This window comes from Notothenia rossii (genome assembly GCF_949606895.1).
Source record: "Notothenia rossii genome assembly, chromosome: 9".
In the NCBI taxonomy this organism is placed as follows: Eukaryota; Metazoa; Chordata; class Actinopteri; order Perciformes; family Nototheniidae; genus Notothenia; species Notothenia rossii.
Window position 1 is genome coordinate 53,120,511 of NC_136907.1, and position 27,633 is coordinate 53,148,143.

Here is a 27,633-nt window from a genome sequence, read left to right on the forward strand (position 1 = left end):
AACTGCCCCTCTACTTTTTCATTGGACGGTTACACAGCAGGTTGTGTGCGTGGGCGACAGCGGCTAGCATCACATTCACACTTCACCCGTGAAAACAACCCCCATCAGCTAAGTTAACAGGAAACAACGGGTGCATTTGGCTTGTAAAAGTCCTCATAAGGGCGAAAAGGATAAACCGCGTTTTGTTAGTACGGTAAGGATGTCTGTCCCGGCAGGAGAGGGATGAAGATGACACCAATGTTATGGCGAGTTGTGTCAGTGTGGCTATGTGTAGCTGTGGTCTGTTGGTAAGTTGACTTAATATTCCCTATTTTCTCAAAATATGATAACCACAAGGTTAAACATACAAAGTAACATACTGCCAGACAAACGTGAGGGTTACATTTGCTACAGCACATTATGTTAGCCAGCTAGCTAGCATTAACATGGTGTTGTGATGTGGCACCTGGCTAACTCTTCACTTGTTGTCAATGTACGAGTTAGCTTGAGTTACTGAATGACTAGCTAGCCTGTTAGCTAGGTTTAAAAGCTATTTGACGTAGTAACCATCCACCTTAAGTCATTGTGGCTGATTAAACGTCGTTAGTAACATACGTTGTATAAGCTGCTAAAGTCTGTATCTCCTTTTAAGCACAGGTATTTGGTGAAGACTTGACCTAAACAACAGTACGCAATGTGTTAGACACACACTGCTGAGTCAATTGCTGATGCTTCCCACGACCCATCCTGTCACAGAGCTAACGTTAGCCTCAGATTTGCTCTTGACAGGATTACTGGCCTGTCACGTCAGTCCTTCTGAAAGCTGGAGGTTGTTAGGTCTATGTAATTCTGACAGAACACAGTAAAGCCAGCTGAGAGGGAGCTTATGGAGGAGGATTGTTGGCTGTAGCCATGATGTAAGAGGATAGTAACACAACACTTTAGATAGAGAGAGAAGGGAGGGGTATGATGTAATATGGTATTAACATCTATGTTAATGTTGACCTGACCTACTTTCACAAGCACTGCTTTGGCTTTCATTTCAGAGTGAAGCTGTGAGTTAGAAAAGCTTGTTATGACATTCAGTCACATGTAAACATTTTGAATATCTGGAATTGCGTCAGTTTATAGATTTTGTTGCATTTTTAAAGTTCTCAGACATGTCATAGCAGGCATAGCACAGGTGTAAATAACTACTGAAATGATGAACAGCTGTAGTATTCAGTTCAGGTTTAGCAGGCTGTTATTATGCAGGCTGGAACTAGAATAACTCCAATGTCAGACAAGGACGTATGCTTTGTACAGAACCCCTTAAAAATTTTTTTCCATAATATAAAAATGTATACTTATTATTATTATTATTATTATTATTATTATTACACATTTTTAAATCCTTCCAATATTTGAAAATCAAATTGCACTTGCAATATAAGTTGAAATAATTTGTATTTTCCCCAAATTGTGCAGCCTTCTGCTAAAATATTTGCTCATATTTTTTGTGGAACTATCTGAATTTGGCCAACATCGGAAGAAATGAATCACTATGAATGACTTTATCAAAATACAAAGTGTTTGTACTACCCATATAGCTGAATCTCTTCAGTGAATGAAGTCACCATAATGATAATCACCATTTGTGTGATGTCATATCATTGAATCAATCTTATCAGATTATTATAATTGGAGTAATCAATGATGCATCACGCCACGCAGCATTAATGTGATGGCATTTGAGAGTCACAGGTCAACTGTCAGTCAGAGGTGTGTCTCGGGACAAAATTGATGGCAGTGGACACATAAACCTTATCTTTGCCCTTGTGATATTTATTTATTGTATATGTTGCATAGTGAGCAGTCCATATGTCCAATCCAATCTGCTCTGTAAAATATTGTCTTTAAGTATTGCAAAGGGTCTGCTATCAACACTACTAAGGCTGTAACTATCATTTCATTGTCTCTTGATCTGCCAACTATTAGATCAATACTAAATTAATCTTTTGGTCTATAAAATGTCAAAAAGTAAAGAAATGTCCATTCTAATTTCTTTTTGTGAATAGTGATATCTTTAATCTCATGATTTTTCAGGCCAAACACAAACATATTTAGTTTAAAGGTCCCATGTCATGGCCATTTCTACTGATCATAATTCCATTGTTGAGGTCTACTAGAATAGATTTACATCAGTGGTTCTCAAACTTTTTCTGTCATTCCCCATTTTGAACAGGTGGGCCTTTTCAAGCCCCACCTGTTCCTCGTCGCTCCAATAAAATGGTAGGCCAAATTTAAAATTATCAAATGTATCGTTATATAACAGGGGTCCAACATTTTTTAGGATGAGAGCTACTTTTACTCCTCTTTTTTAGTTTCTTTGCAGTGTATATATTTAGCACATTTTAACATTATTATATCCTTACCTTTAAACTTTGTGTGCTGTTTGGGTCTGTGGGACCCGTTTTCAGTGTTTACTAAAAGAAAATGTATTCCATTTAATTATTTTAACCTGCTTTATTTGGGGGTGGACTTCACATCCTCTAGGGGGGCCCGGTTGCATGCACCCCCGGGCAGATTTGTTTTTAAATGTTGAAGTGAAATGCATCAATCTGGGGCACTTTGAGCACAACATGAATTTATGGACACAGCTCTCAGCACTCAGATGAAAGGGAGCTGTGTACTTTTCAATAATCCAAACATCTTTAGAATATGATCACAACCAATAACAAATCGTTTAAACTTGTTTATTCTTATCTTATGTTACCTAGTTAGCATTCTATCTTTTCATTTATGCATATTTTAAACTTTTTTCTTTTTTTTTTAGTGTCCTATAGTACACATTGGAATGATTTCTTACTTTATTTCTTACAACTAGGCTACATTAAATATATAAAGGTGTGCTCTCTCGCTTTCTGTCTCTCGCTCACAGAGGCTGTGTGCTCCTCGGTGGCGATGACGGCTTGCGTTAAAAAATAATAATAAACACAGGCCTATTTGTGAAGTGGGGGGACACAAACAGGATTTCGAAAAGTGTCACGGTTAAACTCCTTAGTGGCGAGTTGCTGCTCCACTGTGTGTGTGTGTGTGTGTGTGTGTGTGTGTGTGTGTGTGTGTGTGTGTGTGTGTGTGTGTGTGTGTGTGTGTGTGTGTGTGTGTGTGTGTGTGTGTGTGTGTGTGTGTGTGTGTGTGTGTGTGTGTGTGTGTGTGTGTGTGTGTGTGTGTGTGTGTGTGTGTGTGTGTGTGTGTGTGTGTGTGTGTGTGTGTGTGTGTGTGTGTGTGTGTGTGTGTGTGTGTCCGGTGGGCCGCTCCCTTCGGTGGGCCGCTGGCTCTGGCATAGGTGGGCCGTGGACTTTCACAGCGCCGCTGCGCTGGTACCGCACCCGCCGCTGCAAACACCCTTTGTGAGGCTCCGGCGAGTCCGGCGCTGTGAAAGCATACAGGTTCGATTCCGGCCTGAGGTCCAACATTTTTTAAATAAATAAAAAAATCTCCCGTTCATCGCGTCCATTCGCGACCAACCTATCACATCTCTGCGCCCCACTACTGGAGCGCGCCCCACACTTTGAGAAAAGCTGATTTACATTGTGCAATTTTCTAAACTCACATTGGTTTCTTATACAGCATCTCTGTATAGTATGTGTATTCACTCTCTGTCCTAAACGGCTTGTTGGAGCTCCTTCATACAGTCAGCTTGAGTAACACGCCACATGTTTGAGGTGTGTCTTCACTTTGACAACGTTCTCTGACTGCACGCAGATAAGATAAGTTGTGTCCGTTAGGATAGAGCCCCCTGGGACTCTCAGTGAGTCATACTGTGACATTGCACTGCAGCTTCCACTGTGTATGACTCACTGCAGTCAAATCCAGTGTTTAGGCTGCTCGATTCAAGAGTTCATACCCCTTCACAGTCCTGAACTTCTTCTCCAGATGGTATTTTCGCTTGTGCTTTAACAAGTGACCTACATTCATTATGGCACTGATGTCTTCTCTTTGTCTCTTAGGTACCCTAGTTGCTATGTCTGTTGCACGGAGATGCAGCAGGAGGCTCAGAGGCCCGTGTCCTCACAGGACCTCAGTTCCGAGGAAGAATCAGGGGAGGAGATTCATCCTCACAAGGTAGCAACTGCTGTAACACGACCATAGTGCAACCCACACTAAAGATTCAAAGGTGTTATTGTCATATTCACTCAAGCTACATTTGAGTTGTTGGCAATGGAAGTCCCATCTTAAGTTATGCCAGATCTTAATTCCCAGGCCCTACTAACAGTGCAACATAGGGCTGCTCAATTAAGCGTATTTTAATCGCAATTTAAGATTTTGGCTTGCAACGATTATGAGAACAACATAATCGAAATAAAACCATTATTTATTTTTATTAATTTTATTATTTCTTTAAAAATAAACATTTTTTTATTCTTTTTTGGTTTTTCAATTGAATTATACTTTAAGGTCAGGGTAATCAACTGTTAAAAACATACTACACATTTTCTTTCTCCAATAAATAAAAGATGTTTTCAAAGTAAATGGATAATCCATTTTAATAATCGTGATTATTGACCAAAATAATCGAGATTATGATTTTTGCCATAATCGCACAGCCCTAGTGCAACATACACTATACAAGAGAATGGTACTTTATTGTCAGGTCAAGTCTGACATTTTCCTTGCATCACAGCAGCTCCATTTAGAACAGGGACACATATTTAAGACAAGAAACAAGGAAACTGACTGTTAATATAAAATGTCAATCAGTAAGGATGTTTAAAACCCTGTTCAAGACATAAAGGAAGGGAATAGGAAGTAAAAAGTTCAATAAGAAATGTGCAAGTTATACAATGATGCAAGTAAACAGGTTGCCGTCTAACCTGAACTAACTCAAGTGATCATCAAGACTATTATATGTTTTTAAGCTCATTTAACCACACAGGAATCCTCCTGTAAAAAGTCCTCAAAAGTATCTGAATATATGGACTATAAAATCAATTTTTTTTAGTTTCTGTAACTCTGTGGTGTAAATAATATTTGTGTATGCGTTCATTTGTTTGTGTGTTTTTCTCTAGGTTGAGGAAAGCTTGATATTGCCTGCCCAGTCCCTGTCTGACAATGAGAAGTGGATGGAGGATGATCGGCAAAAAGAGGATGAGACGGCGCAAGAGGTGGACGAAAAACAATATTTAGAGGTACTGTCCAGTTGCAGCGGTTATGTAAATATAAAAGTGCAAATCAATTCTGTACCGTGATGTTTGCTTATGTCAGAGATCATTTCAAAGGTAAGATTTCATTATACTATGTGCTCCATATTAATGATTGTTCCTGGCACAGTTGAAGGTTTAAGTGCTATCATGCTAAATCCAGCTCTGGCTAATGGGTAGGGCAGAGCCATTCTGAGAAAAGATCTCCAATCATTATTTGGACTAATATTACAATTGTGATATGATTCACATATTTGAGGCAATTACCATTTTAACATAACTTTTCATTCTTATTTTCCTAGAAAAAAATAAAAAATAAAAATATTAAAATGGTTATCGTTTGTATTATGTGTGAGGATCTGTATAACATTTATTTTTATTAAAGAGGCCCTTTTATATTTGTAGTGTGTTGTATAGGTTTGTGTGCATGTAAATGGTCTGCAAAGGCTAGAATCCCTGTGTTCCCTCCAGAGGGAGATTCTCTGCCTACTAATAGGCAGATCACTTTCAACATCTTTCTCCACAGCTCAAACATCTCTGTTTATCCATCAGGCCTTTGGAGGGGAGGAGCTCACTGCAGACGAAGAATGGAAGCACGAAAAAGACATTTCACTACCTGAGACAGAACTTGAGCAAATCTCAGAAAATCCACCCCCTGAAACCTCTGCCACTCAAGACCAGGACTCAGCCCCCCCGCTGACTCCCTCTGACCCTGGCTCTGATATTACTGCTGAGCCCGAAGATAACTTCAACATCCTTAACCTTCAAGAAAGCACCCCAGACAGGCAAGATATTATTATATGGAGGCTTATTTCATGTTTTGTTTCCGCTGCGATCTACTTACTTTGCTGTGTCTCTTTCTGTTGTTCGGAAAATGCTCACTTCGATTTACGGTACCTTTTTATAAGAGCAAGTTGTTTTAAAGATCATTCGTTTTCTTTTTTTGTTTTACCGTGAGTAAAAAGGCTGCACGAGTGTAACATGGATGGTTGTTTCTTTCAGTGTTTCAGATGATGCAGCTGAAGTAGCTGACGTAGCTGCACCTGAGGTCATTGATTCGGACCCGCCTCCAGCTGACTGTGAAGAACTAGAGGAGGAAAAAGAGGGAGAAGGAGAAGAGGACAATCCATATGACAATGAAAGGTGGGTACAGGAAATCATGTGCCCTACTTAGTTAGACATAAAGCTATAAATAGCCTTTCTCTTGCATTTTTGAAAAGTTGGCTTTGAATGTAGGTCGTGAGCAAGGCCAAAACAAAATGTAAGTATAGTACAATTGTGTCATTTTCTTGACACAAGGGAACTTTCAATCAAAACAAAAGGCAGAATTTGGTGGTGTTGTGAAGTAGTGTTGGATCAAGGGGGTTTATTATTGCAGTCGGCTTCTCCCGCTGTACTTTCCTTGAGTTTTACCAAACATGTCTGCCTCTCAAGGAGCTTTTTTTTCTCTGACAATTGAAGATCCAGATCCAGAACTTTTCAGTGGATACAAATGTATCCACTGAGGTTTCCTTCTCTCCAAAAACTTAAAGCTCCTAAGATTTAAACCGGTGCAAACAGGCAGCTTCACGTTGAAAATCCTCCTATTGTTTGGCTGTCGCTAACATTTGCTTTGTTTGTCTCTCTGAGAGCCTTTATCCAGTTCAAATATATATTTAAAAACAACAAAGATCTAAAAAGTCTACCGTAAAAACGTAGCTTAAACTGCATAAAAGTAAACTTTGGGCAGACAACCACAACTCTTACACATGCTCTAAGACAGCGGTTCCCAACCTGTGGGCGGCGGCCCCCTAGTCGTCCGCGAAGGCATTGCAAGTGGGCCACCAAATAATTTTTAATTGTGTACAGCAGGGGTGCCCACACTTTTTGGGCTGTTGAGCTACTTTTGAAATGACCAGTTCACCGAGGTCTATCAACCAAAAATAAAATCCCAAATTGCAAGGGTTGCTGAATAACACGTTTTATTTATACATGGGATAACTACAATAGGGCTGCAACAAACGACTAATTTGATAATCGATTAATCTATCGATTAATTTAAACGATTAATCGACTATTCGGACTATTACTGTATGCCTTGCACAATTTCTCAAACGCTCTTATTTAGCCATCAACTTTTAGATTTAGCTTGAGGTTGTTTTAGGCATGTGGAAACTAACAATGAAGACAATAAAGATGAATACTTGATTCAAAAATACATATATTATTCAATTAACTTAACAAATTGTGAACAAAATTAAAATTGCTTTTTATTTAAATTAAATAAACAATATTTCACATCAAAAGAAACAACAATGTTTTAACAAATCGTATTAAATAATCTGAAGACAGAACTGTAAACAGAATAGCTGAAACTTTAACTAAATAAAGAGTATCTCTGTTACCTCTAATCATTAACCCATGTTTGTATCATTGAGTTAACTCCGTGTGTTGCTGCTAGCATACATAACACCTTACGTGGAAACGTTACTCGTGGATGGGGCTACAGAGCTGCTAGAAAGACAGTCGAACCCGGTGCATTCCTCCGTCTGAATGTGGTGCACTTTTGCTAAATGTTTAGACAAATTGCTCGTGTTACCGCCCTTACATGCTAAACACTCTTGGCAAGGAGCATTGTCCACCTCAAGACGGGTAAAGTTTAACCACACCTCGGAGCGCTTCTCTCCGCCATCTCCTCAGTGTGTTGCTGCATGTAGCAGCCGCGTGTGTGTAAACTGCCCCACCCCTCGCACACAGACGGGAGAGAGAGATCTCGTCTCGATTGGAAAGGTCGAAAATACACCATAGATGCATTTGTTTGTCTTTTTGCATGTTAGAAACGCGGGATAAGGTTTTTGTAGCAATAACATATGACCTTTCTCTTTCTAAACTCGCTACTCGGAGGGAAGTCGCTGTCATATGCCTTGTGAACACTCCGATAATGCCTCTCCACGTTACCTTTCTTTGGCAGAGGGACGTTTGCTTTACAAATAAGGCAAATAACCTTTGAATGTGACATCACAAACAAATATTCTTCCTCCCGTTCTGTGTGGAAGTGGTATGTCTTTAGCTTTTTGCTCAGTCCCGCTCTCATTTTGTTGTTTGTCTCTTGTTTGTCTCTTTAACTTAATTTGAGTTTTCCCTGCACTCTTTTTTTTAATGAATGACTCGCGATCTAATCGACCGCGGTCGACGTACTGGGCACCTCTGGTGTACAGGCTAAAGACACAAACATGGACATAACAATAACATATAGGAGATGACATTCCCATCTCAAACAAAAACGGAAGAAACAAAGATACAGTCAGTAGGACCACTTCAACATTTCACAAACAAAAATAGGTTGATAACCAAATACCACCAAAAACACAACATGGCAAGCATATTTCCCATTTCATGGCTTGTCGAGCCACCCTTTGATTTTTTTGGGGCAATAATTTTTTCCAAAAGAGATTGTATTTATAATCCACTCTTCAAACACCTTAAATTAAGATTACTCCTTGATTGACTTTTAAAATATGTATTTTAGCCAGAAGAATAGTTGTATTTATTAACTGTGTGCGTTCTTCATCTAAAAGCCCAAATACAATTTTAAAGGGTGTAAATTCAATATTTGCCGCCAAATAATTTTGCAAAACACTATAATATGTGTGGAAAGATTTTTGTTATTAAGATTTTTTTTTTATTTGAACCGCTTTTCCTTTCTCTTTCTCGATCCTCCTTAGCAACGGTCATTACAGTCCTTGACAGCGGTCTGTTCTACTGGATTTACGACATGTCACATGTTCTGAATTGACCAATCATAACTTTATGTAGCCTCTGTATTCTTTATGGTTGAATGTGGGCCGCTGCTCTAAGGGGATACGTTGGTGACTATGGGCAGCCAAATAACATTGACTTTATCCTTGATTGAATGTCTCTAGGTTTTGAAATTGATATTTTTGGAAGCCAATGGAATATTAGTAGTACCCAATTCAACAAATATATTGCCAAGTTCATGTCATTTAAGACATTTTATTGTGGACATTTTAAATATTAAACCTTCAAAAGACAAATTAGAATTTGTGACCCCTGAACAAACATCAAAATGTTTCTTTTGTTCCCACAGCAGTCCTCCAATCGTTCTGGAGAACACTTCCAATGTTCACACTGCAGGTACTAATACCCAAACTGACCCAGCTCTGAGTCCTCCTGCTGCTCACGGCACAGAGCATCTGGAGACCAACACGTCGCACGAGCTGGAAGAGCAGGTGAGGCTCTCAGATAACACGTGAACTACTTTCCTTTTGTCTACCTAGAGAGGTGACCCAGTGCTAATTGTTCTCATTATCTTTGACAGGATCCCAGCCCCCCTGCCATCACAGGCACAGATAGCAGCGCGAGCAGCAAAGACCCCGAGGACATCCCCACCTTTGATGAGTGGTCGCGCAAGATGATGGAGGTGGAGAATGGAAAGAGTAAGATTACAAAGTGTGAGGATCCAGAATTCCTGTGTGTGGGTACTGGATTTAAAAAAAACAACTTTTGTTATGTTTTCCTCTAAATAGCTCGGTCTACTCATACTTCTAACAACGGGGCTCCTCCTGTGGTGAAGAAAGTCCAGAAGAACTTCAATAACTACGCCTCAGTGGAGTGTGGAGCTAAGATCCTTGGCTCTAACCCAGAAGCAAAGGTACTGTGTGTGTATAAAGGAAATAGGGTCAGCAGGAAATCCGGTTATGTGTCCTGATTAAAGAACACGGAAACATACTTTTCAAGTTATGGTGATTTATATAGGATGTCGTTTGAACAATGATACAATAAGGGAAGTAAATGCAAGAAATTACAATTCAATAATTTTACACAACTATGTAAATATATAGATAGATAGATGTAATTACAAAGTTACAATGAACTGGTAGCATACTGCTCTCCATTCGGTTTACAAGCCATTGCTAACAAATATATGAAAGGTTACCAAACAATCACTAGGACTTTACAGGATTACAGAGTAGTGCAGAGATGAAAGATTTTTGTAGGCCGACCCGGAAGTGAGCATCACAAGGGCTCCCACGACAAAAAAAATAAATCCGATTTTTCAATAGGATTTCGGTATATTTTGCAGAAAAAAAGATCTGTCAAAAGCAAGTATGATTCTTACACGTTTTGGACATTTGGATAATCTGCACATATTAACACCACTTGATGATTTATGATATTTACAGGTTCAAACCCCACTGCAGTCAGCATGTCGTTGTGTCCCTGGGCAAGATACTTCACCCCAAAATGCACAGTAAACAGTATTGAGTATGTAAGTCGCTTTGGATAAAGGCGTCTAACAAGTAACATGTAATGTGACTTCACCCAGGCTAAGCTAAAAGGCGGCTAATGTTAGGTACAGTAGTCTCATTTAGTCACTTGTTAGCAACCACTGTTTTTACCATGCATAGAAGCTTCGGACATTGTGGGGTTTCTTTATTTAACTATAGATATTATGTAAGACATCTGTCTATAAAACATTGACCTCGAAAGGGGGAGGGTAGCCAGGGTGTCCGCGGGGTCTTGAAAAGTATTAAAAGTTGATAAATCAATTTAGCGAAAATTAAGGCTATTAAAAAGTATTAAACGGCATTTTCCAAGGTATTACATTTTGTAGCTTGTTTTAAATAAGTATATAAATTGTCCAAAGAGGTTGTATTCTAAAGTGTGCCTGAATGTAATCACTGCGTAGGTGTGTAGTCTGATTCTGTGTAGTTTATTCATGGCATCCTGTTGGATTAGACGTCATCTGAACAGGACATCGCACGCTCACTGCTTGATAGCGCGCGAAGGTCCGTTTACGCCGGTTGCTAAACAACATCGTTATGGGGAAATGCAAGTTTGCGTCCAAATGGTTGGAAGATAAGGAGGAAGGACAATCAATACTGTATAGTAAATGTGAGGTAAAGTGTGTCGCCAATGTAGCCGGTTAAAACTCAAAGTGGCGATGAGGTCTTAAAATGTATGGAAAGGGTCTTAAAAAAGGTTTTACATTTGACTTCAGGATTCCTGCATATACCTGTTGTAACGGAGGTGGAGAAATCCTTACACATTCCTGTGTTTTTAGGACTCTTTCCTGCACCTTCACCCAAATGAGGCAAAACAAATCACCGCCAAAGTGAAGAAACAAAACTTAAAAAGCAATACAAATCCAAACATATCAAACGTGTGGAATTGACAGTACAGTTACAACAATATGCATGATGCTACTGAGCAATCTGTCGACAAAACAAGCTCATATTGATTTTTTTCTAAATGTCTTCCATACAGAGCACTTCGGCCATATTGAAGGAGAACATGGACATGTACATGTTAAACCCCTGCAGTAATAAAATCTGGTACGTAGTGTTCATGCATCTCCTGCTTTCTATCCAAAGATGCAACCTCCTCCTTATTGTTGAAGCCTTTCTTTTTCTTTATTGCCAATGCCCAGGTTCATCATCGAGCTCTGTGAGCCCATCCAGGTGAAGCAGCTGGACATCGCTAACTTTGAGCTGTTCTCCTCCACTCCCAAAGACTTCCTCGTCTCCATCAGTGACAGGTATGCACTGCAACTATCATACATACCATATTTACTGTGGGGGAAACTTCTGTGTAGCAATGCAGTGGGAGTCACCGACACTCCCGACAGAGCTGGAGCTCTGATGTCAAACACTGATGGTTTATTTGGAGCTTCGGCCGGAGAATTCACAAAACAAGTCAACGAGTCAGAGGTTCTGACTTCACGGTAGAGTTGCCACGTCAATTCTGAATAACTCTCCCCCAGACCCATGTATTAGCTAGTTCAGAGAGAATAATCCACATTGTGCATAACAAGATAGAATCATAACACCTCTATCAGCTGACGCCAACAGGCAGGAACAGGGAGACAAAACACTGAGAGCACAGCAGTCAAGGTTAAAGGTGCGTGTGCTCAGTCAGGACAGTTTGAACTGATACACTGGGTCAAAGTTATGGACCTTGGAAAATATTTCCCCAACATTTACCAGTGTATTACCAAGCCTTTTGAAAATTTGCCCCAGAGTGTGTTTCATTATGGAAAAAACATCATGAATAATTAATATTTTAATTGATCAAAACCTGTATTCTTATAATGTCCATCCCAAAGTATAATCCTGAACTCTTAACCTGATATCCACTGACTATGTGGTGAATCTTCTCCTGTAGATATCCAACAAACAAGTGGCTGAAGCTGGGAACCTTCCACGCCCGGGATGAACGCATAGTCCAGAGCTTCCCTTTAGACGAGCATCTGTATGCTAAATATGTGAAGGTGAGCTTTTCAGTCACACTACCATACAGTACACCAGTCTCCATTCTATGAGCTAAAGTAGAGCAGATGAATCTCTGTTATCTCTTGATGCATGAAAGCATTTAACTGTTTCTGTACACTTTCTCTCTGAATCTAATTGAATGAACATTTTGACTCTTAACTGTAGAATGGTCTGTAGATTACACTACCTCTAAAGCAGGGGTGTCCAACTAAATTCCATCACGGGCCACATTCGCATTATGGTTGCACTTAAAGGGCCGGTTGTAACTTTAAGACTATATAAAAATACATATATAAATATTTAATATATATAAAAAATAATATATTATATTACATTATTGCCTCTGCATTGGATTATTATCGGATAGGGTAATAACTTCATAATTAACTACATGTGAAAGCAGAAGATAGGGCAAATAATTGGAAGTCTCTTCAGTGAGAATGTCACAAAATGATTTAAAAAGAAAAGCCAAATTCTGGAAAAAAAGTAACATTTTGAGAAAAGGTCAAATTCTAAGAAAAAAGTCATATTTTGAAGAAAAAAAGTCAAATTCTGAGAGAGAGGGAATATTTGAGATGCATTGTGGGACATGTAGTTTATGGGAAACATGCTTCTGTAAATCGGCATGTAACCGTATAATAAACATATTATATTCTTTGCAAGCTCTTGTGGGGCCACATAAAATGAAGTCGCGGGCCGGATTTGTCCCCCGGGCCTTGAGTTTGACACCCCTGCTCTAAAGCCATATTCTAAATATAATCTGCCGCACATTTAACATTTGGCTTTACATTCTAGATTTGGACATTTTGCATCTAAAGTGAATGAAATGAAACCATCATAAACGTTTTGGTCCTGTTTGAAATGCACGTGTATATCTCTTTAATTCTTTTCTCTTTTTTCCCCTGTCTCTCTTGCTTCAGATGTTCACCAAGTACATAAAGGTTAGCCTGCTTTTCTTGTAGAGGTCTGTGAATGTGTGACTTGAATAGCAACACTAAGGGAAGGGTGTATTTTGTGGTGTGATCAACTCTGAACAGATTCACTTGCTATGCTATGCTAGCTGCTGCTAACTTCAAGAAATACTCTTTGAATACAATCATATCAAACATAATGAGACTATGCTAATCCATCAGCTGTTGTGTGATAAAGCATGCATGAAATGATCTAACTTGCCCTTTACTGAGATGTTCCTCAGATGTACTCACATTGGTCTCTAAATGCTTAAAGAACCTGTGACAGCATCCCAACAACTGTTGTGCAAGGAAATATTGGGCTACTAGTCATCTCGAACCGTCAGTTTAAAAAAGAGGCTGCGATACCGTTCCGATAAATATCAATAATTTCGAACATCGCGGGGAAATTCCTTCGACTCCTTTTGAAGTTTTGGGGGAAGCAGGAAGTGACGTCAATGCGGGAACGCTTCACTGTGCGGCGAGAGAGCCAAACACGGACAAAGTGTGTTGTCATGCATATAAATGGTGAATTACTGAGTTTAGGCACGTTAATAACGTTTTAATGAAGTTGACTACAGTATATTCGTATTTGTTAGTGCTTTCATGTCAATTCGGTGAACATAAACATAAATGATCGTGGTGAAGATGATGATTAAATTAGGATTAAAAATCGGTAGTGAGAGCTGCTGAATTTCCTCCCGTCGGATGTGATATAAAAACAAATCGATTATTTTTGTAGTTGTAGTACACCAACATGGATTAAACGTGTGTTTTTTTTACCACAATGTTGGGGAAATTAATGGATAAAATGCACGGATTATTATTATTATTATTATTATTATTATTATTATTATTCCCACTCCGATCGGGACACTAGGTCCACCGTTTCCCCGCAGCGAGACTCCCCCCGTTGACAGTTTACGTGGGCTGGGCTGTGTGCAGTGGGGACGAATCCCGATGGGCCGGTACCGAAGTGGGCCGGTCGGATAAGTCACTAGCACATCCCCCACTCCCCCCGTTGAAAATGTACTAGCGGTACCGAAGTGGGCCGGTCGAGAGTCCCGGGATGATTTTTAGTCCCAGTCCACCACTGGCTACATGACCGTATGATCGCCCATATTGACGCACCTAATTCCTAAACTTCTAACAGATACAACATAAACCGATCCTTCAGCCTCATATGAGCTCTCAGACACGTTCAAAATTAAACTGTCATCGCTGTCTGAGCTTGCTGCTGTGTGCCCCATCGTGCATTTACATGCAGATGCTGGGATCCTAAATGGTGCAGCTGGAGCGCTGTGCCCGCAATGACGTCACACATAATTTGGCGGGACTTGAAGAATCCCCGAGAAGATCCAGAAAATGGTCAACATTGAAGGGCAGATTAATGGTTATCAAAGTACCAATATCCAAAATCAGTTCAGTAACGGTTTTCAAGGGGATAATATTTACTCAAATTGATGGGTTTGGATGATGGGGGAAACTCGTGTCACAGGCTCTTTAATTTGAGCCTTTTATACTGATTCACAGTCAAACTAAATCACGGCTCTGCTGTTTTGTAAATAATGAAACCACTGCGGCTGGTGTTAATCTGTGTGTGGCTAAATACAGCAGCCATTTCAATTATAATATTTAAATGTATTTTTCCTTTTCTTTTAGGTCGAGCTGGTCTCTCACTTTGGCTCTGAACATTTCTGTCCCCTCAGTCTCATAAGGTATGTACAATTGTTTTTTTTATTCTTAATTTGAAGTCCCATAGTATTTATATAACAGTTTGCACAATCGTTACTAGGTCGGTCTATACAGTGTTTAATCTTTTTCTTATTTCCATTATAAACAAACACAACCAAAGCACAAAAAAAACCAGGAAGTATACAAAAGAATGACATTGTTTCCATTACAGAAAATCCAATTATAATATTGTACCCTTCATCTACTGATGTAATGTCTGGGTTATTGTACTATGCTCTTAATATTTATGTAAAGGTAAGTTAACTAACACATTCCAACATTAATTTTATTTGGATTTGAATATTGTAAGCAAGCCCAGAGGAAGTGAGCCACCTGTTAAAGCAAATGTAAGTAGATGCCAAAAGGTGGTACTACAATGACTTACATTGGGAAAGAGACGTCTGTAAACCAGTGCAATTTTAAGAAACATTTAAGATATATTTTGGGTGTGCCTCTAGATAAACAGAGGTGAAAGGGGGAGACAGAGGGGATGACATTGCCTGAAACGTTCTGCGCACTCGGGATTTGAACCCAGATACTTGGCAGTGGACAGCGCTAGGGGCCGCCAGCTCTAACTTCTGATCTATCCGGTGGCCCGAATAATATTTGCTTTAAGTTATTGAAACTGAGCAAAGAATGGCAAATTTGAGGCGGGGCTTAAGGAAAACTCAAGTGCGCTTGCTCTATGTGCCCAAGAGCCCGGATGATTCGGGGACCAATGAATCTACATTCTGCCCATTTTGGCTTAATGCGTAACTTTCGTAGAAATGAACGGGGCCCCGCCTCCAAACTGTATCCAGTATACATCCATGATTGTTGGTTGTCTAGACCAGGGGTTCCCAAAGTGGGGAAAAATGGAAAATGGAAAATTAAAAACATTTAATTTTTTAAAAATGTATAATTGTTTTTAATTAATAATAACGGGTGCATAGACATTTTTCAGGGGCGGACTGGCCATATGTAGAATTTCCCCGTAGCGAGGCTCCCCCCGTTGACAATCCACTAGCGCAGTGTTTCTCAAGCTTTTTCATACCAAGGACCTCTTAACCAATAAAAAAACACTCGCGGACCACCTAACTCCACAAATATCCAAAAACAATAGGCCTGCTCACCACTCCAACAGTACATAACAGCCTAATAATGACAGCTTAACCTTCTCTATATCGCCTCGTTCACACAATAAATCAACAATACAAATACAACTTCAGATTATATAAGCATTTAGTTCAAATGCGATTTAAAATGCGCACAGGTTTTACACCTCTTATGAAATGTAAACTACATTTATTACAGAGTTTATGTCCGAGACAACAGACTCACAGATCGTTGGCTACTGAGAGAAATGCAAAATACACCGCATGTAGTACGACACAAACCTCCGCTGTGGATTGTCAAAACAAAAAATACTGTAAAACTATGGTTGCAGGCCCAAGTTTAACTCTCTGAGGTCTAAGCCATTGTTTCACATGTTAGGCCGCCTGGGCTTTTTTGTAAAAATGCTATTAAAACATGAACCTTGGTGACCATCGGGCTGGCCTGCATGGTCTGCCTACAAAACTAAAATAAAAGAACGTTTATGCAGCCCCAATAACAGCCTCTGATCATCAACAGACTTCATGCAATGCTTCATTGGATGCATATATTAGATATATAATCTCTATCTAACTCCTAACACATCTAAATTTACTTCCAGCATTGATAAATATTCATAAAATACATCCATTGTTTATTTTATACGCTTCTTGAAATCCTAAAAACACGTAGTTTTTCTAGAACAGATTACAAATCCCCTAAAAATGGTTAAAACAAGTGGCAACATGTGTGACGAATGTGTTGCGCTGGGCTATATCATGCAATGGAAAGTGAAACTTAAGCTCGCTCCATTGCGGAGATATTCCTGCGAGAGTGCGGAAAACTTAAATAAAATAATGTATTCTAACATTAGGCTTAAAGTGTGTTTCCTAATGATGGCTTGAACTGCATGATCTCTAGATGGTGTCAAGTGTTATTAGGTAATATTCAGCAGGTGGTCATGCTCAGTTCACATTCCCCCTTCCTCACACTATCAAGCCTATGGTGGGAATCAGGAGGGTGAATGCAGCTGTTGCTTCCACTTCGGCAAACTGTATAGATAAATCTGGCTGTAGCCTGAGCACAAAAGCTGCTTCAGTAATGGAAACTGTTGAAGAAAAGGAGCAGCTGTTCGAGGATTCTCCGACACTGTGTGACCTGTGTGTGTTGTGGGCTTTAGTCCGGATCACTTTAAGTGGCTAGTGAGATCAGATGTCACTGTTACATGAGCTTGGTTCAAGAATGATTCTGATGTATTTTATTTTGACAGAGTGTTTGGCACAAGCATGGTGGAAGAGTACGAGGAGATAGCCGAACCCGCAGAGAGACCCGATGATCAGGATGATGATTTGGGTGAGAACTGAGAACAACATCGCAACTGGAGAATGCACTGATTTTTCATTCTTGGCTAGTTTCGTTTTCTGACCCTTTTCAGGACTATAATTGACAGAATAAACAAACATTTGTATTCTTATTCAATTGTTTTGTTGACAAAAAAAACATTTCCAAAACTTCAGTAAGTACCTTTCTCACTCAGACAAATCTATAATGTAAAAAAATGCTCTAGGCTAACATGTTTTACTTTCCCAGGAGAAAACGGTTGCAACAACTTATTTATTTAACGACATACCTAATGCTTTTACATCAAAACTCCCACTATGACATAAAAAAATATTAACATTTTTTTAAAAAAAAGTACAATAAAATAAGTTACGAAAAATGACTACCAACTTCGTATTTGCAGTTGCATCCATATTTCCATTACATATCACACTTTAAATATGTGTTTAAGGAATAATGTAAAATAATTTAGAACGATCAAATATATATATTACTAGCAGCGACCAAACATTCAGTATATTTGTAGATAATGAATTTGGTACATTTGGAAATGTTCGCAGCATGCAAGACACACTATATAAATATGTAATTCCCCCATTGAGTTGAGGGTTAGAAGTTAAGTTTATAGTCACTTCATAAAATCATAGTGGTTTGACTTTCACATGTATCTTTGTGCTTTAATGTTCCTGCAAGTTATTGATGTGTTTTTAAAGTGCCCTGCTCCTTACAGATGATCCTGCTGGACACACGCCTGGAGAAGTCGAGTTATCCAACAATCTGATTGGATCAGCAAAGGGTAAATATAGCAACTTCGCCTGCAAAATTATTCCTACTATCAACGTGGATCGCTGTATTGACTGCTCTTTACATTTCCTCCTCAGATGTCATTTTAAACATGGTAAATAATATTGCTGTCAATGTTCTCGGCGGAGGCCAAGAGATGCAAGGTATGACCCGTGTATTCAGCTCTCACTTCAACTTTCTTTAAGGAGATAGCATTCACTACTTTTAAGATGTTGACAATATGTTGGCCTTGACTACTGTGGGTTGTAATTATTCATGTGTACACTCAAGGTTGTCTTTTTTAATTTGTAGGCAACGTTTCATCTCTGGAAGTGAACACGACCGAGCCATCACCCATACTTGAAACCACTTCCCAAACTACAGACCTCACTACAGTGTAAGTCTAAAAACATCTTTCATAAGAAATATAGAAAACACAACAGTTTGATGAGGAGACAATACCACCCACTCAAGCAAATCATACATATAACACTTTTGAAGTAGTAAATGAAATACAATAGTAAAACAGTCAGTTTGATCTTTCATAATTCCTAATCGACAAACCAAACATTTTGAAGGATACATTTCATGATTAAAATCATAAAATGCATTACATTTGTATTAAAACAACCTGCCACCTCACACATAACATAAATTAATCAATTAATTAATGAAAAAGAGTACAGTGACAACAATAATAAATGACAACAAAACGGAGCCAATAGGATCTGTTATAATACTTCATCCCCTTAACCATAACTCGCAGATGCCTTATTGTGCACTTAATTCTCTTGATTTGATGTACTTTCTTCTCCTCCTTCTGTAGTCCACAATCTGAAGTGGAAGATATCTTCCCAGACCGTGATAGCCCTGCCACTGAAGCCCCATCTTCAGAGACACCCACTGCTGAAACTATCGAACAAGAGCTCCCCCCAGTGGAGGAAAATATCATCGTTCCCTTAGAGAAAAATGCGGAGGAACACATCAGCTCTACCATCATCCTTCTGGATAAGGAGGAGGAGCCTGATGAAGAAAAAGAGAAAAAGAATGAGCAAGAGATCCAGATCTACTGTTCACTGCTTTCTTCTTGCTCTTGCGCTGCTTCCCTGCAGGAGTATCTCCACCAGCAGTGTGCCGCCCTACTGTCCAGAAAAAGGAAATGCCAAACGGTGAACAGAAAGCAAGTGATTCCTCCCATCCAAACACCTTCCTGGCAACTTCCTTTATCCCCCTCTGCCTCCCCTGAACCTCACATTGAGGAAAATCAGCCCCATGAAGAAGAACAAGCGTCTGAACAGGAGCCAGAGAGCGGCGCAGAAACACCAGGCACCGACGAAGAATCTCATCAAGAGTGTATGTCGGAACCTCCTCTGCTGGAGCCCAGTCAAACCTCCATCCTCCCTACGGTCGCTGATTCATCCCCTGCTAAACCAACTCCCATTGTGGAGACACCACAGATGTCCTCTGAGGAGCCAGAGAAGAGCCAGGATGTGCTGGATGAAGAGAAAATAGAGCCTTCAGATTCTCTCTCTAGCTCCATCTTTGTAAAACCAAGCATGGACGATGCCTCTGTGGCACCGACAGAAGAAAAGTCTGACGTTGAGGCATCCAAAACGGAGATAGAAGCCCCTATCGAAACCCAAGATACGACAGATGAATCCCAAGTTCTCCAACCCGTCCCCTCCCCTCATTTAGACCCTGACCCCCCCATAGTACCTGGAGGTGGTGACATTGAAGCTCAAGACTCTGTTATCGAACTAGAACCCTCCGGTGGTCACATAGTCGTCACAGAAACAAAACTAGAGGATTTTGCGGAGGATTTATCGTCATCATCATCAGGTGGAAAGCCGGCCGCCTCGGACATCTACGCAGAGACCCCCAACGGCACGGAGCCGAACGGGAACCCTGTGCACGGAACCAGCCAGAAGGAGTCTGTGTTCATGAGGCTCAACAACCGCATCAAGGCTCTGGAGATGAACATGTCGCTCAGCGGGCGCTACCTGGAGCAGCTCAGCCAGAGGTGAGGAACAGGGATGTAGACAAAGAAAGCAGCTTATAGTTGTCGTCCTTCTTGTATAGAGTAGAGGGCCATATTTCGCAGCTAACTTTTGTTTTTACAATTGATTTATCTGCCAGGTTATTTCTTGATTGATCATGTGGTCTATAAAATAGTGAAAAATCCAAGATTACTTGAGGTAATTGTTTTGATTTGTCGATTGACATGATAATAATCACCAATTGTTAAGAGTAGTTAGTAGATTAGTGTTAAGAAAATGTTCATAGCCCTGTGAAGACATTACATTGGTCTGTTTAAACTGTTCTCAAATGTTTTTAAATGCAACTGATGTTTTTAACTATTTGTTTGTTTATTCAATATATATATATATTTGTTTTAATTGGCAGATTAGTGGATGAGGAAATTATAATTGTCAATTGCGGTCCTAGATTTCATTAAATGTTTTGTTAAATCGGTCCAAAACCTATAAAAATATCAGTTGAAAACAGCAATTTTCAGCCTCTTTTGCATTAGAATTGCGACTATTTTTCAGTCAATGGTCTGATCGCCTGACCGTTGCAGCTTTAATATCAGGATTTCTTCTACCATGTTTTGATTCAAGGTACCGAAAGCAGATGGATGAGATGCAGAAGGCTTTCAACCAAACCATCATTAAACTCCAGAACACCTCCAGAATAGCAGAGGAGCAGGTGAGTGGTAAAGGGAAAACATGTTACTCCAGGTAGATGCCATGAGGGATAATCGCTTTTTGTCAGACTCTCTTAAATGATTATCCCAAAATCAGTTGGTTAAAAAGGAAATTGGTTGAAACAGTGCCTGTACCAAACCCAATATATTTTTCTAAAATAAATGTTAATTTAAAAAAAAAAAAAAGTTCATTTTTAAAAAATAAATCTACTAGATCAGCGGTTCCAACCCACGGCCCCCTAGTGGTCCGCAAAGGCATTGCAAGTGGGCCGCCAATTTTTTATTTTGTGCAGGCTAAAGACACAAACATGGACATAACAATAACATATAGGATGCCATTCCCATCCCAGAAAAACAAAAGCAGAAGAAACAAAGATACAGTCAGTAGGACCACTTCAACATTTCACAAACGAAAATAGGTTGATAACCAAATACCACCAAAAACACAACATGGCAAGCATATTTCCCATTTCATGACGTGTTGAGCCACGCTTTGATTTTTTTGTGGCAATAATTTTTTCTAAAAGAAATTGTATTTATAATCTACTCTTCAAACACCTTAAATTAAGATTACTCCTTGATTGACTTTTAAAATATGTATTTTAGCCAGAAGAATAGTTGTATTTATTAACTGTGTGCGGTCTTCATTCACAAGTCCAAATAAAATATGAAAGGGTGTAAATGTAAATTCAATATTTGCCGCCAAATAATTTGCAAAACATTATGATTTGTGTGGAAACATTTTCATTATTAAGATTTTTTTTATTTGAACCTCTTTTCCTTTCTCGTTCTCGATCCTCCTTAGCAACGGTCATTACAGTCCTTGACAGCGGCCTGTTCTACTGGATTTACAACATGTCACATGTTCTGACATGACCAATCAGAACTTTATTTAGCCTCCGTATTGTTTATTTGTGGGTCGCACATTTTTTTGTATTCATTGAGTTGAAAAAGATTGGGAACCACTGTACAAGATTATTATTAAAAATGCCTAAACAGCGACACCTGCACGACAGACAAAAGGGGAAAGTGCAGCCTGTGTGAAGTGGTGGTGGGCAGAGGAGGACGGGACCTCTTATATTATTCTCTATCTAGTTTTGCTGACGAAATATCAAAAATAATTTAAGTTATTTTTGGGTATTCTACTCAGTGATCTTCCAAAACACAATATTAACACTCTGAAGGTCCAATGGTCATTTCTTAAATTCATTTGAAGTTCTCTACCCGTGTATTGCACCTGCTTGTGACACACTGGCAGCAATGCAATAGATAGATTTATACAGTAGCATACCAAAACAAAAATTGCAAACTATTTTTTTAATGCATCACTGAAAGAAAATGCATTTTATTAAGGAAGTTTAACAGTCCAATTGTCTTTGTTATCAGTTTTACATTTAATTTCATGCAGAGCCTGCAGTGATTTATGTTACACTAACACGCCACATGCTGGTAAACGGTGCCTTCCTTCTGCCCCCCCAGGACCAGCGTCAGACCGACTCCATTCAGGTGCTGCAGGGCCAGCTGGAGAACGTGACTCAGCTGGTTCTCAACCTGTCCGTCAGAGTGAGCCAGCTGCAGAGTGACGTAGGTACTGCTGCAGGCACAAAGCCTTCGTCTGTAATCAGGAGCTTTTACAGCCTCATATGAAACCAAGTAAATATACTCTTTTGGTTTACAAAAGAGATTAGTCATCACTCATCAGCATGATACATGGTCAGGGGTTTTTAGGATATTTTTTTGGCAGAGCGAGGCAGGGGTTATGGGAGAAAGAGAGGTATGACATTCAAAACGAGTCCCTAGGCTGAAATCTGACCTGTAACGTAGCAGTTACGGGTCAATAGAGAGGTGTAGAGATGATGTTGTTTTTGTAGGCCGACCTGGTTGTTAGCATCACAAGGGCTCCTTTCACAAAAAGCTATCAGATTTTTACATTGGTCTTTTTAATATTGCAGAAAACAAGATCTGTGACTAAAACACGTTATGATTCTTACTTGTTTAGCAGGATCATTTCCACATATGTACACCATTTATATGATGATAAAATAAATAAAAATGTAAGCATAAATGCATCCACGGAAGTAAAATGCTAACGTTGGGCTATAAACAAACTAAACCACTGCTTAGCTCAAGGCATCTAACGTTGGGCATGATGACATTAAGAAGTTTCATTTAGCCACCCCTTATCTACCACTTTTTTATGACACTCTTTTACACACTTTTAGGACATTCACCAGTAGGGTGTTTAGTGACATATTTTATAGAACAAAATATGAAAATCTCTTAAGCTTGTGTTAAACACAGACCTCCTTTCAGGTTTAAAACAACAACAAAACTGTTGACTTTAAGAGAACCAAAAGTAGTAAAATGCTAACTCATTTTCGAGGTTGAGGACTCATTACTGCACCACTCTCTCCGTCACCACTTGGCTATGACATGCTCCAACCCTGACAACAATTGGAAACATTTATTTTCAGCTACTGAATGGGTTGACGTTTTACTGATTTAACTTCTGAAATAAACTTCTGAATGTCTACGTATGGATTAGTATCAGTCCTTCATTTTTATTCCCAGTATTTTTCTGCCTCTAGTTTAGTCCCATCAGACGTTGCTGCTGTTGTGCTAATGATGTAATGGATGTTCTATCTCTAGGTGTCAGACAGGCAGAACTACCTGCTGCTGTCTCTGCTGCTGTGTCTGTGCCTCGGCCTGCTGCTGTGTGCCAACCACTGCCGCTTCTCCGATGGTCCTCCAACCTCAGACCCAGAGCCCCCCCCATCCAAGAGCTACACCTTCTGCTGTCCTGAGAGGTAACAAGGCATCAGGCTTACTGTGGAAAAAGAACAAATCTTTCAAAAGATTCACAGGGGTAGAGGCCTTTACACGATGGGCTTTTTTGGGCTTGTATGTCAATATCTGTTGTGGAGATTTGTCCTTGAACAAACAAAACAAAAAAATGAACAAAAAATCAAACTGCAGCTCAAACATCAGGGGCCTCATTTATAAACGTTGCGTACGCTCAAAGGATGGCGTACTCCAGTTTCTAAGCAATCTTAGCGATTTATAAAAAACAAACATGACGGGAAATGTGTGGTCCTCCACGGACCATCCGTACGCAGTACACACAAAAACGGGAAGGACGAGAAACTGCAACACCGTTGGCAGAAGGAAGAATGGAGAGAAATATGTGAAAATAATACCATAAATATAATGTTACCTCATTTATCATAGGCCTATATGAAGAATTCATTTTCAAAAATTGATTAAAGCCATTCTTAAAATGATTAAACAATCGCCGGTTTGAGACTCCTCAGTGCACACAAAAACCTAACTTGGAGAAATAAATAAATACGTTAATGTTATTGATCACCCCTCGATTATGTTCTCTTGTTAAGAAATGTATTCTCATAAATGATGCGTTAAACAGAAGGACAGAATTACTTTAAACTGACGCCGGTTTGCTTTTCTCTAGGTTGTATAGATACAACCTAGAGATTTAACATATATAACGTATATAAAACATATATACGTATATGGTTTTTATAAACTGTCAAGTTTAATCGTGTTTTATGCCGTCAAGACTTGATAAGTTGCTCATAAAACACAGGAGGTATGGAAACTAAGAACACCATATTTGGTCAATTGTACAGCTGATATTACACAACACATTAGTTGTATTTCCTTTAACTGGATAGAGTTGCTGCGGGGGAGGTTATGTGTATTTTGTCATTAACTTTTTTCGGACCTCCATGCTGCTACTCTGGTTAAAACTGCATCAACCAAACAATGTGATTTATCTCCACCTCCCCAAAAGAACTAAAATCTGACACGGTGTGAGATGTCTTTTTTTAGCTGTTCTGTCGTCATTTCCTGTGATCTTCTTCATGCAGTCAGTCAAAAATGAATATTAATACGGGGAGTATCTTTGACTATTTATAGGCAAACATGGGCGTTACGTGAAGCCCGCAAAAGCTGCGCCGCATTTTGAGTTGATTGTGATTTATAAAGGGAAACCGGCGTAGGACGTGCGTGCGCAGTGTTGTATAAATCGGAATATTTGTGTGCGTATTTATTTGCTTTGTCCTACGTAAGCCACCTTCCCACTTGAAACCTACGCAAAGTTTTATAAATGAGGCCCCAGGACACGCAGGTTAAAAGTCTATTATTCAGGCAAGAATTGTATTTGTTCATTTAATTTCCTTTCAACGATCAAACATAAAAAGAACAGTTTTTCTTTTACGTCCTCTCTTGCGATGGAAACAAAACACATGTCTTTACCTTTCTACCAATACATACCAAACCCCCGGTGCCTGATGCCAAAACAGAAGCTTAAACAACTAGTCAAATAACTAAAACAAATACACTTAATCATGATCAAATGACTATTTACAAAACTCATATACAAATCTGAAGGCCTTTTTTTGCTTTCTCACTGTGAAATAAGGCATTAACCAATCACCTTGGGCGTAACGGGTCCCTTTTCGTGTGTCTTTACAATAATTAAAAAACAACACTGAGACTCTATAATCTGAAGATTTTGAAATCTTTATCCTCCAAACAGATCCCAGATCCACTCCTTCCATTTTTTCCTTTCACAATAAAATCCCTACACTATAATTATCAGAGTATGTATTTATTTTTTCGAAGACATTTTTTGGAGCAACCAATTTACTTGGAGCAGGAAGAGGAGGGGATGACGTCAGAAAAAACCCTTACCTGGTTTGCCTTTTTTCCGCATGTTTCTGTCATTTATTCATCTCGCCCCAGCTGTGTGAAGACCTTAAAAATGAAATGCTCGGATGTATCTCTGCATACGGTACATGGAGGCTTAGAAACATCTCTAATGGGTAGGGTAAGAGTGAATAAGCGCTGAGTGGCATCTCCAAATGGGCTGTTAGAGCTAATGGCAGAGGTTACCGCGCCTCGAACGGCTCCTTTCATTAAGCCAGTTTATTGATACGATTAATCATTAAGAGAATCGCAGCCTGAATCTTAAGTGACGACATAGTCGTGACTCATGTCCAATAAAGGTGCTACATACCGTCTATCCGTTCAACCGTTGCTGTTTCCTTTATAGGCCGTTCTCTTCCTGTGGTGAGACGGGCCTGAAGAGGAGTGCATCCTATCCACTCATACAATCACTTATCGCTGAAGGTACGTTTCTACAACATGAGGTCTATCAGGGTTTTTTTCCGTATATGTTGAATATCTGATCGATCTAGTTATGAACCGTACTTTATAATGGGGAAACTAACCCGTTGTTTGTCTTACAGGCCCAGACATGCTGCATGCCGGGGAGACACAGAGTCTTTGTCCAGCTAACAGAAAGGTGTGTAAAGATGATTTTATCGTGGAACTATCCAGAACTTTCAGGTCTGCTTTCTGTCCCTGAGTCCAAATAAAACACAGAGAAGCAAGATGTTTAGTTATAATGCTCCATATATCTGGAACCATCTCTCATAATCTCTGTGTGGGAGAGAAACTCCCTCTGGAGGGAACTTTAGGATTTTAGCCTTTGCAGACCATTTACATTCACACAAACCTATACAACACACGACTGCAGGAGAGGGAAAATGCCAATAAGCAAAGAAGGCCCTCTTTATATCAAAACACTTTTCGTATCTTACACGGCACTGTCACTTTTATACTTGTATTTAATTTGAGCTTGTTTTATTTGTATACTTTTGGCTTTTCAGTAACTGTTTTTAAAAGTATTTTTATGTCATGATTTTATGTGTTTCTGTTGCACTATATCTTAATGCTTTTTTTTTTTTGTAAAGCACTTTGAATTGCCCGTTGTTGAAATCTTCTATACGAATAAAGTTCCCTTTCGTTTTTGAAATACTGGTTGAAACAGTTCTCTCTCTCACCTTTCCCCTGCAGAGGAGACGTCGCAAGATGAAACCCTTGGAGAAAGTGGAGACTCTGAAACCCTCTTTCCACGCGGCAACAGAACTTTGTAACGGAGCCGTCGTATGTAACGGTGTCCCTGTCTCTACACACCCTATACCCTTCACCAAAAGATTACTTCAACCTATGTTCAGAGACTCGCCGTCAGAGGGCAGCTCGGAGGGGTCCTCACACTCCGACGACCCCTCCTTTTGTGGCATCACCACAGCCTGCAACCGAATCTGTGACGGGCTCCCGCAACCCAGGACGCGGGCGGAGAAGCGGGCGTTAAGACGCGGGCGTCCCAAGCCCAGCTGCGCCGTGGTGGACCTGATCCAGGTCCCACGCAGGGGCAGGGCCGATGAGATACCCATCTCTACCATACACGACCTCATGAAGAGGCACACGGAGCAACGCTCTGGGACGTATGGGGTTAATGTTCCCCTCTCAGGTCCTGTTTGACAGGACTCCACTCCTTCTCACTTACTCTTTCCAAAAGAGGGACAATGTTTTTTCAGTAGCCACAGGCAGCTTTGAGCTTCCATACGAGACAATCCCTTCACTTTGTTTTTTTGTTCATGTTCGCGTCAGATGTTTATATTTGTTAAACAAGAAAAATCAAATAAATGTCTTCCCAGCTTTCCATTAAAGCTTTTCTCTTTTGTTTGGAGTTATTGAGTCTGACTGTTGACCCTATACAAAATGATTTAATCTATATTTTACTCTTGACA

General features: G+C 39.7%; 1 protein-coding gene across 3 annotated transcripts; it reads left to right on the forward strand.

The window, feature by feature from the left end:
- Window positions 1–27,552, forward strand: LOC307018004 (SUN domain-containing ossification factor). 3 transcript variants are annotated; one of them, XM_079648016.1, is made up of 24 exons: window positions 1–287; window positions 3,972–4,086; window positions 5,031–5,150; window positions 5,715–5,947; window positions 6,165–6,305; window positions 9,250–9,391; window positions 9,481–9,598; window positions 9,689–9,813; window positions 11,430–11,497; window positions 11,593–11,700; window positions 12,327–12,432; window positions 13,354–13,374; window positions 15,046–15,101; window positions 17,459–17,541; window positions 18,260–18,325; window positions 18,411–18,476; window positions 18,625–18,709; window positions 19,139–20,332; window positions 20,931–21,018; window positions 22,496–22,600; window positions 23,666–23,823; window positions 26,091–26,167; window positions 26,287–26,342; window positions 26,897–27,552. In XM_079648016.1, exons 1-24 carry the CDS (start codon window positions 223–225, stop codon window positions 27,362–27,364), a joined length of 3,864 nt encoding a protein of 1,287 aa, XP_079504142.1. In that variant the 5' UTR covers window positions 1–222; the 3' UTR covers window positions 27,365–27,552. The 3 variants fall into 3 exon arrangements, with proteins under 3 accessions (XP_079504142.1, XP_079504143.1, XP_079504144.1); XM_079648017.1 differs by having other exon boundaries at window positions 9,253–9,391; XM_079648018.1 differs by lacking the exon at window positions 13,354–13,374.
- Window positions 27,553–27,633: the final 81 nt, after the last annotated feature.